The 14,133-nt window shown below is 51.2% G+C and overlaps 5 protein-coding genes across 5 annotated transcripts; 3 read left to right on the top strand and 2 right to left on the bottom strand.

Moving 5' to 3' along the window:
* Window positions 1–822: 822 nt before the first annotated feature.
* N7482_003419 (aromatic ring-hydroxylating oxygenase subunit alpha) lies at window positions 823–2,126 on the bottom strand (the record flags this gene model as incomplete). Its single annotated transcript, XM_056685544.1, has 2 exons — window positions 823–1,234; window positions 1,288–2,126. The coding sequence occupies 2 exons, from the start codon at window positions 2,124–2,126 to the stop codon at window positions 823–825; spliced, it is 1,251 nt and encodes a 416-aa protein (XP_056544286.1).
* Window positions 2,127–3,208: 1,082 nt separating this feature from the next.
* Window positions 3,209–5,829, top strand: N7482_003418 (fungal specific transcription factor domain-containing protein; the record flags this gene model as incomplete). Its single annotated transcript, XM_056685543.1, has 7 exons — window positions 3,209–3,511; window positions 3,562–3,811; window positions 3,870–4,417; window positions 4,478–4,748; window positions 4,804–4,979; window positions 5,038–5,218; window positions 5,279–5,829. The coding sequence occupies 7 exons, from the start codon at window positions 3,209–3,211 to the stop codon at window positions 5,827–5,829; spliced, it is 2,280 nt and encodes a 759-aa protein (XP_056544285.1).
* A 2,078-nt stretch (window positions 5,830–7,907) lies between these two features.
* On the top strand, window positions 7,908–8,693 carry N7482_003417 (uncharacterized protein; the record flags this gene model as incomplete). The annotated part of the gene is made up of 1 exon (XM_056685542.1): window positions 7,908–8,693. One exon carries the CDS (start codon window positions 7,908–7,910, stop codon window positions 8,691–8,693), a length of 786 nt encoding a protein of 261 aa, XP_056544284.1.
* Window positions 8,694–11,528: 2,835 nt separating this feature from the next.
* Window positions 11,529–12,406, top strand: N7482_003416 (uncharacterized protein; the record flags this gene model as incomplete). The annotated part of the gene is made up of 2 exons (XM_056685541.1): window positions 11,529–12,087; window positions 12,150–12,406. The coding sequence occupies 2 exons, from the start codon at window positions 11,529–11,531 to the stop codon at window positions 12,404–12,406; spliced, it is 816 nt and encodes a 271-aa protein (XP_056544283.1).
* A 441-nt stretch (window positions 12,407–12,847) lies between these two features.
* N7482_003415 (uncharacterized protein) lies at window positions 12,848–13,366 on the bottom strand (the record flags this gene model as incomplete). The annotated part of the gene is made up of 1 exon (XM_056685540.1): window positions 12,848–13,366. The coding sequence occupies one exon, from the start codon at window positions 13,364–13,366 to the stop codon at window positions 12,848–12,850; it is 519 nt and encodes a 172-aa protein (XP_056544282.1).
* Between the last annotated feature and the right edge of the window lie 767 nt (window positions 13,367–14,133).

Below are 14,133 nucleotides of genomic sequence, written 5' to 3'. Positions count from 1 at the left end.
GATGGCACAGCGTGACTATACTGTGTGCCCATGCTCAGTGTCACATCAATGATCCCAATCCTTGCGCCTCCTCATAGAACTACATCACACTTTTCTTGATTGGAGAGGATTTTGCATATTTTGGTTACCATATAGTAGAAAGTAGATTGAATCTTTGTCTAGAGGTGGAGCGCAGTCCTCCCAATCTGGCTACCCTGCCATACGTACTCGACAGCCTCCTTCAGTGATTGCTACACAGGAGGGTATCAGTGTGGCGAAATATGGAAGGGGAATCCCACTATTTAGATTGATTGTTCAAGGCTACAGGCTAAGACCTACGTTTGCGTCGGTGTGGCAAGCGGTAGCTCTTCTATTTCAGCAACTACGACGGCGCGAGGCGGCGATCAGCATACTCAGGACATGCCTATGGTGAGAAAATGAACCAAGTGAGCCTCTGACGGATCTTGATTAATCGAAATGAACCAAACAAATGAGGAAACAAAAACGACTGATTTTCTCCTCCTCCACAAAGGATCCGTTTTCGATCATTTTGCTTATCTTCTTGCTCCCCCTCTCTTTCTATATTCGGAATAATCTTTGCCACTTGGGATTTGATATGAATTACGTCAAGGATCCAGCAGTTCTTGAAATGTTGCATAATCTCAATATAAGGCCTAGTTGCTAACATATGCATCATGATCCACAAATTGCAAAACGATTCAATCTTGCAAGAAGGCTAACTGCAGTGAAAATAACTCAGAATCTTTGACATCATCCCGCATAAAATCATCATTATAACAGAAAAGGCTCTATGCAGGAAATCCACGGGGCTTCTGAATATGATTACCAAGCCAGAACTTCTTTCTGTCCACAGCTGAGAGCTGCACAGATCTCCTCATCCTTCTCGCTGATTTTCGCGTTGCATGCCAACTTCTGTTTCGCTGGCCAAATCTCCCGTCCCTCCAACTTCTCGCGCTCAAAGTGCTCGGTGATAACCTCGCGAACTGTACTCTGGAAAAAGATAGGTGCCTTTTCGTACTTCGGGTGGAGTTGACCGTTAACGAAAACATTTCGGTCGAGGTTCTGTTGTTGGTTGTTGCAGAGGACTTTGTCTTCACTCATGACCCGCGCGTACATCTCACTGATGAGCTTAAAGTCGGCATCTGAGGAGTCTCTGTTGCGGTAGATTTCGTAGGCCATTTTGGAACTGTTGGTACTCTTGGGGAGGAATTTTTGGATCATCATAAAATGCGGTCTATATATGTCAGATCACGATTGTATTGGAAGGTGCAGGTCGAGCAGACTTACGAAACAACCATGGCAGTGACAGGGAAATAGTAGGTGCTGGCGGTGTAGAGACCCTTCGCAATCTGCTCTGGCGTAGATTCGCAATGATGTTGAATATGTCCATCCTTGAGGTCGCTGTCGAAAGAGTCAAGGTTGAGAAATTCAGGGATATCCGCGTGCGTGGTGGGGCAATGGTAACATTCATTGAAGTTATCGGCCAGAATCTTCCAGTTGTAGCGACCGTCTAGCTCATAGGTGTGGTCGAGGTCATAGTTGTCGAAATTGTAATGTTTGTACCTCTCTTGCTTGTCGACGTCTCGGAAATGCTCCTCCCAAGGCACTTCTGGGACTTCCTTCGAGTCCAAATTGACCCAGATAAAGCCATTGACATCAACCCTGACATGGATTCGGAAAAGACTATTGGCCTCGTTCTCGAAGTCATCCACGTTTTTGTATCCGGTAGCTTTGGCCAATTTACCATTCAGTCCATACGACCAGCCATGGTATCGGCAGGACAAAATCTTGGAGTTCCCGGAGCCCTCTTTCTCAATGACTGGATACGCACGATGCCTGCAAATGTTGTGGAATGCGTTGACGTTTCCTTGCCGGTCACGGGTAATGATGAAGTTGAACCCCGCCATCTCATAGCGTAGCCAATCGCCGGTCTCTCGTACGCGTGAGCTGTGTGTAAGGAAGATCCACCTCTTGGAAAATATGGCCCGGCGCTCCAGCTCATACATTTCTGGAGATATATACCATGATGCTGGTAACGCACGCACCGGGCCATCTTTCACTTCGTCCTTGGCGGAGGGAGGAACATTGTTGCCGAAGCCGAAATAGTGCAGCATGGAAGTCGCCATGGGTGTTCTGATGACGGGTTGCAAAGATATTTCCAAGAACTCTCGCCGTTGACGTTTTGCGGTCTATGGCGGGACGCCACTCTATATTTCATTATCTGCTTTCCTGTACCACAGCTTTACTGCCGGAAGCCGCGTATCTATTCCGATCAGGTGACCATCCTTATATGCCAATCTGGTAAAGCAACCCAAAGCTAAGCGCGTGGGATCGCCCAAATCAGGCACTGGAGCCGTTCAACTAGGCCTACGGTACAAGAGGCCCTTCTATAGCTCTGTGCTGATTGGTCCACCCTTCCATCGGCTGATCCGAAACGCACTAGGGCCGGGATCCCGCGGGCACTGATACCGCCACTCCGCTTGGGGCTAGGCAGACCGACTCTCGAACCCTCTGCCGTAGGACCAATAAGAGATCACATATCTGGTGATACCTGGACTTGGTGGACCCACATACCCCAGGATGATAAGCACCCCAGCGTTTCGGCTTCGAAGCCGAGCATCGCGTAGGGTTTCGGCATCCCCGAGATATAGCAAGAGATGCTCTGAACAAAAGGGAATGTGGCGCGCCTCACCTGTTTGTGACACATGATCATCAGTCGGTTCGGTTCTCGTCCGCAGCCGGCCGGGTTGGTTTACGTGGTCTTTACGTGGTAATGATGGATTGCTACCCAGATCTTGGCTACCGGGCAACCCGCTCGCTGTTTATCGAAATCCCGCCACGTAGTTGCTCTGTGAAGCGATAAAAGGATCTTCAAAATGGAACCAGTCTTTGGGTGGGCTGCGAACACAATCATGCCACCTCCTAACGAGCCCAATGCCGTGGGAACCATATCCAAGCATAGAACCATGATTTCTCTCCCCTGATGCTAGGGCAGCTATAATTATATCTCCTAGGAAGCCATTGGTCGACAAAAATGGATCTCGGTCGTATATGCTACCCCGGCCTCAATCTAATCACCCATCATCGAAAGTAGGCAGGGAGAGAGAGATGACGGCGACGGGAAGGAAATAGTTTGGGCCGGTGCGGGGTCCCGAGACGAGTCACGACCACGAAGGTTTACAATCACAGTCTCTTGTCGCATCTATTCATGGCCGGTCCATCATGCAGCCTGCGCAGCGGCAAGAGATGTATGGTGCGAATCGGAAGCAGAAAAGAGCGGCGATCGCGTAAGAAGATTCCCGGCAGTTGCACTGCCTTTGTACGCGTCCTCGTTGACTTGGGTGGGCAGATGTACCGCGTGCCGGCAGAGCAAGATCAAGTGCTCGGGCGACGAGCCGTGCGCCAATTGCCGACGACGATCGCTGGACTGTCAGTTTGCAGAGGGAAACAACAAAATCCTAGTTTCCGAAAGGTGTGCGCGATCTGCGAAGCCCCGTTCTCCTTTTTCATGGTACGCGGCCACTGACTGCCACCTGCATCAGATATCTTCGCGATTTACAGAAACAGGCATATAATTGGCAGCGGGCCACCGGTGTTAAGCGTCCCCGAGAGGATTGTTTTCGGTTCGATGAGGATCTGGACCCAGGGCATGTCGTGAATGATTTTGGGTCCGCGGCAGAACTTCTAGACCCCAGGGCTGGCGAGTCTCCAGCGTCGCCTGCAGCCAATTTATCATGTACCATCTGGGCGAGTCCCTTCACGCTTCCTACGACTGTCATCAAGGACAATCATCAGGAGCAAAGAAATTGGAGTCAGTAGGCAGCTGAACATGTTCATTCTCTTGTCTCTTGATCTAACAAGTGGCACAGTTTGGTTGGCCCCATCCTCGGCCTGGTCCCTCACAGCTCGACTGATCGTGATGATGACAGAGAAGCTCGACGTTGATTCTGTCAGAGAGCCTCCCCGGTTTTACTTAGACGGGGATATCTATCCTTTTGCGTGGAACCGTGTTACGAATCTGGACCCTATCGACACGAGTGGCTTACCTTCCCGAGATTACGCTCTCCATCTTTTTCAAATAGTTCGGTTTCACCTGGGTCAAGCGTACCGATTTTTTGATCACGATTCATTCGTCACCCGAATCCGTCAATTTTACAATAGTCGCGCGGATGAGAAGGTTGTTCAACCTCGCTTCTGGTTCGTTCAGTTTCTCATGGTCCTGGCGCTCGGCAATGCATTTCTGTCGAGGCCTCGTAACCAGGATTACCCTCCTGGTTCAAAATACTTTGCACGTGCCATGTCTGCAATGCCGAACTATACATGTACCGGAAAGGATAGTCTGCTAGCCATTGAGGCGCTGGCACTGGTTGGGCTGTACTTATACGCGATTGACCACAGAGAAGCCGCCCATGTTCACGTAGGTATTGACCCCATCACCTCAATACCCCCTGACTGACGTCAGTCGCTGGTAACATAGATTGGTCATGCTGTACGAATAGCACAGCTGGAAGGGATGCATACCCAGCTTCCTGAGGAAGTTCTTGGGGCTGAGACGGTCGCCCGATGTCGGAATCTCTGGTGGTCTCTGTACACCATGGATCGTCATTTCTCTCCATCACTGGGACTTCCAATGACTACCAAGGACAGTGAAATCACGACATTGATCAGCTCGTCAAGCTCAGATCCTCCTGACCTTGCGTTTAGTCTACAGGTAAGGATTACACGGATGCTCTCGTTTATTATTTGCAGTAAGTGTCTCTTGAGCCCACTTACCTTAACAGGTCTGACATCGCTGCTATCAAGCCATCTACAAGACGGAAAAAACTCCCCTTGGCACGTTTTTAGAGATAACACGCAGTATACTGGAGACTATGGCCAGGTACGCGGAAGAGATCGAGAAGATGATCCATGTCAGCTTCCAGGGCTCCATAGATAATGTGTCCGAAGAGACACGTCATACAATCCTATTATATCATCAGGTAAGCTCGTTTCCCCTCCATTTATCTTTCGTTTCATAATCTCATTCGCCTTCCATAGTGTGTGATCGTTGCCACCAGGCCGCTGCTTCTGTCCGTCCTCAAGGAAAGGCTGGAAAAGCTTGGTCGAGCAGAAGAAGATTGGCAGAAGTTCTTGGCTCTTCCCATATCCCTGATATCTATTGGTATCAAATCTGCCGAGAAGACTCTCCAGATAATCGGCGATGAAAACGGCCTTCTTGGTGCGGCGATTCACTCTGGTCGAAACTTCGGGTAAAATACGTCAACTGACTGGGTCTTAGAAACCTTCCTGCCATTTGACCTTGAAATGACCTACGCGGCCGCTATTCATTTGACCATGGCAAATGCGCTGTTTCCTCCCGAGACGGACGTTCGGCCATATAGTCAGGCTGCTCATTCAATTCTCGACGAAATGATTCTTTGCGGGAACCGCGTGGCAGAAGCCCGAAAGCGGGAATTGATCCGTATCGAAGGCCTTTTCCAAGAGCTGGCCAGGCGAGTTGAGCAAGAAGGCCTTCGAATTTTGACCTTGGCGGATCAGGGACTTTCAGAAATAGTACCCCTCAATATTCCTGACGAGCCCCAGTCAAGAGAAGTCGCTATGACGGAATCCGCGATGGTGCTTCCGTCTTCGGCGCGAGATAATCGGCCATCTTCGGCAGACACGTCTGCTCCAGCTAACATTGAATTCCTCGATAGTATTGGTATCTCTTCCAATGAGTTTCTCACCATTGTGGATCAGATCAATAATCCAGGGATGCCGTATGGAGCCTTGGATGTAAGACCAGATTGGCTGACAGGAGATGATCCGACTACTTACTCATTTGGCTGAGCTCTGAGGATTGCATCATCAAGACCATACATCTCGCGGTGGTTCAAGTTGGAGGTACCGATTATGTAGTTATATCACGTCATATTCACGCAATAGCGCATAGGCAAATGATTCCGGAACAATACCCAGGGAGCCCAGGGCAATTTGGATTGAGGGAACTGTGGGAGAAAGGCTACCCTATAGACATGGACCAAAATCTTGATATTTCATATCACTTGGTTGTTTGATGTTGAGAAACGGCATCTCTGATGTGGTTTGCTTTCATATCACGCTGTATGCTAAGCATTCATAACAGCAGAGAGAAGCGCTTGAATGGGTATGGCACAACTAGGTATATTTGCATATAGCATCGAATTACGTCAGTAGAGGCGTGCAATTGCAGTAGATCTAGCTATGGAACGAGAGAAGGCTGATTGGAGCGCATCATTATGTACGGATTGGTGAGAAGGGCGGCCACGTAGGTGATACGGTGAGTTGGATTCGTGTGATACTACCTTGAGACATTCGGATACTTAGCTAGCCATCAGCAAGGGAAGTATTGAAGTGATTAATGGTTATTTCAGCAAATATAGAGCAAAAAAGACAGTCTAAATTTAGCCCCATTATAGTACCGAAGTTTCACATCTCCGATACCGCGAGCCTGCAGGAACCTATTTGGGAGATTCTGTGCGAGACAACCGGGATGGTTTCCGTAGCGTGGCGGTGTAAAAAGGCTTGTAGTAGTCAATACCGGAGCTTCAGGGAGGCCAACCCTTGGATTTAGATACCCAATCGAGCTATTTGCTAAACACACACACTAGACCCCCGGAACTCCCGGTATCTGGAGCACTAGCGGGTTTGACCCCCTCTTCAGGACGTCCCCTCCAGATAGCATGTCTGGTGCTCATTGGAATGTGGTCCACCAGTAATTTCTTTGTTCTCTGCAATCTGCCCCGCTGGGAGATAAAAGAATATGGGACAGCACTGCTAGTACGTAGATAAGGGCCTTAGCCATCGCGAAGAGAGCCAATAAACTCAGCTCTATATACGCTGGGAACCTTGTTTTACCATTGATAAAAACACTTTGAGCCCCATGGAAAATGAATCTTTGCCCCGCATCGGGAGCCACACCCGAACTGGAGGTTGTGTGGGTCTCGGGCCATCCGAGGCTAAGGTGATTGGGCCTTCAATGAACCATGATAAGAACACTCCATACTCTATATCCTAGCCTGTACTCCGTAGTCAGGCCAGTGTCTATGATTATGTACAAATGCTCCAGGGGAAGGTGCTAATGCACAGCTTGCCCAGTCTGCCAACCCGTTGGGTCCTGCGCGCATATTTCTCAAGTTTCCTACATATTTACATTCTCTGCACTCTCCTAGGGCATGCTCCTCCCTCTTCGGACCGCTTGTATAAGGGCTTGTATACCCTACCCAAGCCCTTGTGCTCATTCCAAGCTCGGCCTCTACACAAGAGTCTCACGAAAGTATACGCCGTCCGTACCACTCGGTGATGTAATTTGTACAACTCGAGCACTCAGGTCAAGTGGCACTCCCCAGGTGTGACCTTCGGCTTCGCGTAGGCGATCAATTCATGTGCCAGAATCCATTAGTGTGCGAGCTAGTTTCTATTGTTTTTGATAGATTGTCTTCGCTCGTTTTTTCGAAGTGTAAGTGTCGCGAACAATATCTAGTCTAATAGAACGATGCTGTGTCGGTTTCTGATCGCCGCTTGTTCAAGCTTTCCGAGAGAAATGCAATAGCAGATTCCACGTCACGCTGGTTGGTCTCGAGTCTTGTTTCACGCGATCGCAGTCAAATCCCCAAGTGCTTGGAGATCGCACCATCCCTTGTCGTGCCAGGCGCATGCCTTGAGAGTACGGGCTCCGGGGAGCAAGGGGCTCAACCTCGGGATTTTGAAGGACTTGGCAACTGACACAAAATCATCGATCAATAATCGATCACGTCTCATGTACAAGCACTTGCCTTGGCTTTGAGGCTACTCACGTACTCAGTCTGGTGAGCTTGCTGTTGGAAGGGATTTGTTCCCTCCTTTACATCTCCCTCGTTCAAGCAGCTGCAGGTGAGAGAGGAACTGGCATGCCAGCAAAGACACCTGAGATACACTCCTGGAATCAGATCTCAGCTCCAAGTAATTACTCGCTCTTCACACTTGACACCAAGGGTATTTCGACCAGCATGGACGAGATGGCACATGACTTCCACGACTCCGAGAACATCCACGACCAGCTCGCTCAGCTCACATGTGATGAGTTTCCCTTTCTCGTACCTGTTCCCACTGCAGGCGACGATCTCGAAGCCACAGCCCACAAGCTCAGCGATCTGGTCCAAATCATCAGCAGTGGCCGCCCTTTTGCGCTGACAACCGGCCAGGCCTCAACATCCAAGCCCAGTGCTGAAGCCTTTGCGAAGGAACGCATGCTGGCAACCGAACTGGTGCAGTACGAGAGGTGGAAAGGTCGGATCTACCCACTGCCAGCCTTCGACTGGGCGACGAACATTCGCCCTGTACCCGAAGAGGCTCTGAAGACCTTTTCGCAACGTGCCGCCGCCATGGACATCATCTGGCACCACCAGGGTGCCACGCCGGAAAATGCGGCCTGGCTCTCAGTCAACCACTCCGATCTGCTTCCGCTTGTGAAGGCCGTCACGAAGGTGCTCAGTGCGAAAGTTCACCTCGAGAAATACAATCCGCTGTCCCGCCTGAGCGAGACTCAGATTGCAGAGGCCAAGACCCTGCAGCTTATCAATGCGGTCGTGGGGGAAAACGTGGAACGAGAGAGAGCGCGTCTGCGTAGGGTGATAGAGTGCATCAACCAGTCACGGGCTGTGCTGAGGGCCCGGCTGAAGGTGCTCGGGACGTAGTTGAATGCTTGCCTTTTCTGGTTTGGAGATATGGTCGGGACGAGACGCATGATCGATACGAAGGCCCTTTTTTTTCCCCTGTTCTCACTTTTATACCTATACTTTGATTTATAGTGAGCATGTCAGTAGCGTTCATACCAGGCCGAAAACAACGGCAAGAGAAAGGGCAGAGGAAAGCTTGCGTTGCCAGTAGACCATCAGGCCAGTTTCGCAGATATAATTCGAGATCAGCGCTTCCGGCAAAGTGGGTAGGTCATCATGATAGGTATTGGGTGGGTCTAAAATGAGCATTGCACTAGTGCTCCTAGTCGTATGGCTGGCGAAGATGTTACCTAAAATGGATATTTGTAGCTGAGGCAGGCTCTGACCGCTGGTTTACCAATTTGTTACCGTTCATCCCGTCTAGGGAGATCATTTTTACCCAGGAACTGGTTGGAAGTAGTGGAGTAGTTCCTCGACCTGAATTTTGCTCTGCCCGTTCTCAACCCAATTTCCCACTGTTTTCTTGGCACCCGAAAGATCGCAGTTCAGATCAGTGAACGCCTACCTATCCACGTCCACAGGGTATCGCACAGTCCGCCTGGGAAGGCTCATAATCCACCTGCCAGGAGCTTCTAATTGCCGACCGACACTGATAGCTCCAGTTGGTGGCGTTCCTGCCAGTGCACCGTCCCGTAGGGTTGCGGGCGTGCGAAACCGATGTGCTTCCAACACCCAATGAGAAGGCTCCGTCTGACATCCCTAGCCTAACCGATGACGCAGAACAGCATTCGCGATGCTCCTGTCGGAATGCTCCGATTCGACTTGGCCGGCTCTTACGTCAGAGGGGTCCAGTTAGGCCCACGTAAAGCCGAGAGGCTGGATGATTGACAGGAATCTAAGCCGTCCATTTGGCTGATCATCGTTTCAGATCTGATACCACATATGTTAGGCTCTGCCTTGCGAAAGGATGAAATGGACCGATGCGCATGCGGAGTATGTATATCGCATATCTGTACATGTAGGGTCGCTGCACTCCGTTCAGTCGGATCTATTGGCAGCCTCTTGCAGACTTGCAGGGACAGAAATGCACCGTAGGCGACTGGCGATGCACCTGCGCAGAGCCACCAGACGGCGACACCCTACACGGTAGACGCCAAGGGAACTGGGATACTTCCGACACAACGGCCCGTTCCAGGAGCGCTAATTAGCTGAAAAACAAGGGTTCGCAAAAAGTCGGTCTTCGGTGGAAAAGTGTATCGGGGTTTGTTGGCCTTAGCGCAGGCACTGAAATTTTTTACAGCCACGAGCATGTCAGATTGTGTCCATCCCATGCTCTCACAGTACGGAGCACTGCTTCGACTTAACCGTGTCGCTCGTGACCGGCCTCTCTCTTTCTGACTGAAAAGTACTCCGTACCTCGACACAGTGACCGGCCTCGCAAAATTACTATCGCTAGAAGGAGCCCATATGCGCGAACGGGTGGCCCTGAGGCACTGGCTGTCCAGAGGGCTGCTCGAGTTGCTGCTGCAGTGTATAGACCAGAATGCATCAGTAGGGATGAGGATTCGAGATTCTTCGGAACACACTAAAAGGGCTCCTTTCGCAGACCGTCAATGGCTGAGGTATGCAGAGTATTGGTTGGTTGTCGTCTGGGTGAGATAGGCAAGTCTCAGTGACTGGACCCTGACTGCAACCTGAGAGATCGCCGCCTCGATTTGCCCTCTTGGGTCGGCAATAATGCGGGGACTGGCCGAGGGCGGCCTGTGATGTCTCGTGATTCGCCCAGCAGTGGCCAGTGGACCTTCCAACTGGCCTTGATTGGCTTCAGCTGGCCCCAATTTGGTCTCAATTCGGCTCCACCCGGTCCCTAGTCTCCTTCGCTCTTCGCCAAGAGTCAAGACGGAGGAGAAAGATTCCAGAGACACTAGCGAACAATGCGCTGAAACCTTTTGGTGACCTCCTGGGTCCCTACGCCGATGGCCAGCGCTGCAGGTATCCCCGAGGTAGCTGCCCACGCCCGTCGGCACGCCCTCCTCCCCTGTTTCACCGGCATCTCCCTCTCAATTGCTGGAACTGCCCGGGAATGCACCGGAGAATAACAATTTTCCTTTTTATCGGCATCCGACCAGGGCGGTTGCTGGCACTGCCGCCCGCTGCGACCCCTTGACATTGTCGACTGTCCACTGCCCACTGTCGCCTATCGAAAACCTCCCCAAGCGAAGCCCAGTCGCCTTCCGTGGTTCATTCTCCCCGACTGCTCCATTCCCGTTCTTGCTGGGACCGGCTCGTCTACTGCTGGTGATTTTCTCGGCATCCACAATCCAAGACTCTATTCCTTATTTTTCTGCTGGGTGTTGCCTTTCCTGAGCACAGACTCCACCCTCCGCCGCCGTCCATTGGATCGACCCTGCAAAAAGAGGAGTCCGTCGGAGATAGCCACAGGGACCCAAAGGGCCCCAAAAACAGCGCCGTGTCCTCTAGTGCTGCGGGGACCGTTTCCCGGGCTTCCACTGTTGGAGTTGCAGGGTCCCTGTGCGAACTAGTCCTTGGCTTGTGCGAATCAAGTTTGGTTTCTGCTCAGACAATATATTATTCCCTCCCTACGCCCGCCCGTCGATGCGAATTCCTCCCGTTGCCCTGTGAAAACGTCCCCGGACGGCGCTCCCCGTCAACGCAAACCATTCTCGCGACAGACGATGAGTCGAGCATGAAAGACGCTGCCTTGGCTCATCGTTCTCGCTCATCCTGGTACCTGTGAGGGCCCTTCGCGGTCGCTCGTGTGGATCCTGACCCTGACACCACCAACCAAACAACCACTGTTATCATCCCATCGGATCGCAGATATCGAACGCGATGGCCTCCATCCTAGGCTTCGGCCCCGTCACTCGGCCCCTAGTCCTAATGATCATACTCGCCCTACTACGATGTAGTTCGGCCCAGATGTGCTCATTCTGGTATAGCGGGTGCATCGATCCGCTCGCTCAAACCGCCGTGCCGATCGACTTCTCGCCGCTGTTCCCAGACCCCGTCATCTTCTACTACGGCTTTGATTCGAATCCATCCGGCAAGGGTCAAGGCCCGATGACCAAGGCCAGTTACTGGCTGCGATATCAGGATCGGAAGATCAATAAGAACGCGGTGACGTCAAATCGGACTTCTGAGATCGCGATGCGTGTAGGCAACCTGACTGGCACGCCATCGGGAACTACGAATGGCTGTGATGGAATCTGGGGGAATCCTTGCTCGCATGATATCAAGGGAGCTCTACAGCACACGATTTTCCGCCTGTCTATGTCGGGCAAGTATTACTCGAAGCCCCTTGAGGCGGCTTTAGAGCAGATGATGAATTACCCCCCTCATCTTCCTAATTGCGGAGCCCCCATCTTTGACGTTGCCTCCATTCCCGTGCAGGGTATGTTCCTCTTCTCGCGAACATTGACACCGGTCGCGTCCAACAACTAACATCATGTGAAGACTTTGCCAAAGAGATAACACCTGGTGAAAATGTCAGTGTCATGCCTTCAGGCTCGAGTCAACGCCCGTGGCAGGTTTGGTACATCGACGACATGACCTCGCATAACCAAGCGTCCCAAGTCGCTGTCGGAATCATTGCTCGATCACCTACATACAACAGTCCGCCGCCGCTAAGCCCTGATGAAATCCAAATAGAGCTCGCTTGTCTTCAGGCTCCCCAGGGCCCTCCGATGGGACCCTCAAACGACCATGATTAAGAACTCTCTGTGGACGGATGGTCCCTATTTATCTATACTTTTCTTCCACCTATGCCTCGACTAACCACCAATGGGTTCACTGCTGATTTCACCCATGCGAAATTTTTGGTCGCGCATTGGCTGCCGGTGCCATTGCACTCTCTCTGGAACTACTCGGCCATTTGAAACGCTATCGAAGCAGCAACGCTCTCGCCTCGCGACAGCCCGAGCATGACTGGATCGGATTCTCGTCGACGAATCAGATCGGCATACCGCACGTATCTACATCATGCGTGGAGGGATCCCATCGACAGTTCAGCATGTTCCGACTAATCCATGGTCTCCAGACCAACAAGCCCTTTGAGTATTACATATAGAGGCCATGACAACTCCAGAAGCCTCACGCTGGCTGCCCCCGGCGGCCACTCCAACTCCGAGTGTAGCCGTCGACACCTCACCACCTCATAAAGTCGGCCAACTATTATCAACAGCCTTCAAATTCCCTGGTCCGCGAAAATCCTCCACAATATCCGCCTGCTCACTCAAAAGCACCCTGTCCGTCTGATTTCCGATCTTTGCCAGACCCCTCCATCTCTCTAAATCCGCGGAATTCCTCTTGTTCCCATGCGCCTCCTCTGCCCTCTCCCAATGGCCCTTGGAGAACCCTAGCATGGTGGTGATCTTCTGTCGGGGAATGTCGAAGACGAGCGAGCATATCGTCCCCGTCTCCTCGAGCCAGTTGCATTGCCACAGCTCGCCGGGCCGGATGCACTGGTAATCCGCGGCTTGGAAGTTGATGCGCCCTGCCATCGGCCCGCCGTGGATGGCGTAGTTGATGCGGTCCTCGTTTTGGAACCACATCTCGTATCGCCATTTCTCCGACCGACCGGCGCTATCTTGGGCATTGTAATCGTATATTAGGTGGCGGTCGCGGAGGTCTGAGTCGAAGGTTGAATTCTGTAAAGATGGCCGGACGGGCATTTTGGGGGCCTCGAAGGGACGGTACTCAAATTGGTCGGTCTGGACTTTGGAGGCTCAGATCGAGTGTGATTTATAAACGAAGGCAGAGGCTCTCTTGGATTCTCGGTATGTTAGAATTGCAGTATAGAATTGGAACAATCAAGTATTCAATATGTGGTTTTAAAACCAGTTTTATTCTATCTGGCGTCTTCTCCACCCCTTCTCCGTCCATCTGGATAGTTTTACGCAGCCATGGCTGTAACCATAGCTCACTTCCGTTCGCACCTTGTCCATCATTGATTTACCTTGGCCATATCCATTTCCTGTTCACGGACATACACATCCTGGCAGGTCCTGTATTACGTCATGACTCGCAATGTCGGTCGACAACAACTAATGGAAATATGTTTATCACTTACTTTATTAAGAATTGTTCATCATAGTCATAGAATCGTTCATTGATAGCATCAGAAAGTTCAAGCTGCGCTTCCAGAGACAGAGAAGGGTACATGGGACTTGATGGGGACACAAGTTCGAATTTGTACTTGACAATGATTAACTAAAGTTACAAGATCATCTCCCAGCCGGCCATCGACCGTCCATTCATCGCAGTAAATTACCGGGAAAAAAAGGAGAGAGAGACAGAGAGACTCAGTCAAAAGGTAATGAATAATCTAGTTCTCTTTCTTCGGCTCACGACGGATGTAGGACGACCAAAAAACAAGTGGACCTAGGCGGGCTCGAACCGTCGACTCTCGCGAGGCATATAATCTCCCTTTCGGGGATGA

Source organism: Penicillium canariense, assembly GCF_028826845.1.
Source record: "Penicillium canariense strain IBT 26290 chromosome Unknown utg000002l_segment0_segment0, whole genome shotgun sequence".
Classification (NCBI taxonomy): Eukaryota; Fungi; Ascomycota; class Eurotiomycetes; order Eurotiales; family Aspergillaceae; genus Penicillium; species Penicillium canariense.
The sequence above is the reverse complement of the archived record's forward strand: the minus strand, read 5'-3'. Positions and strand labels throughout refer to the sequence as shown.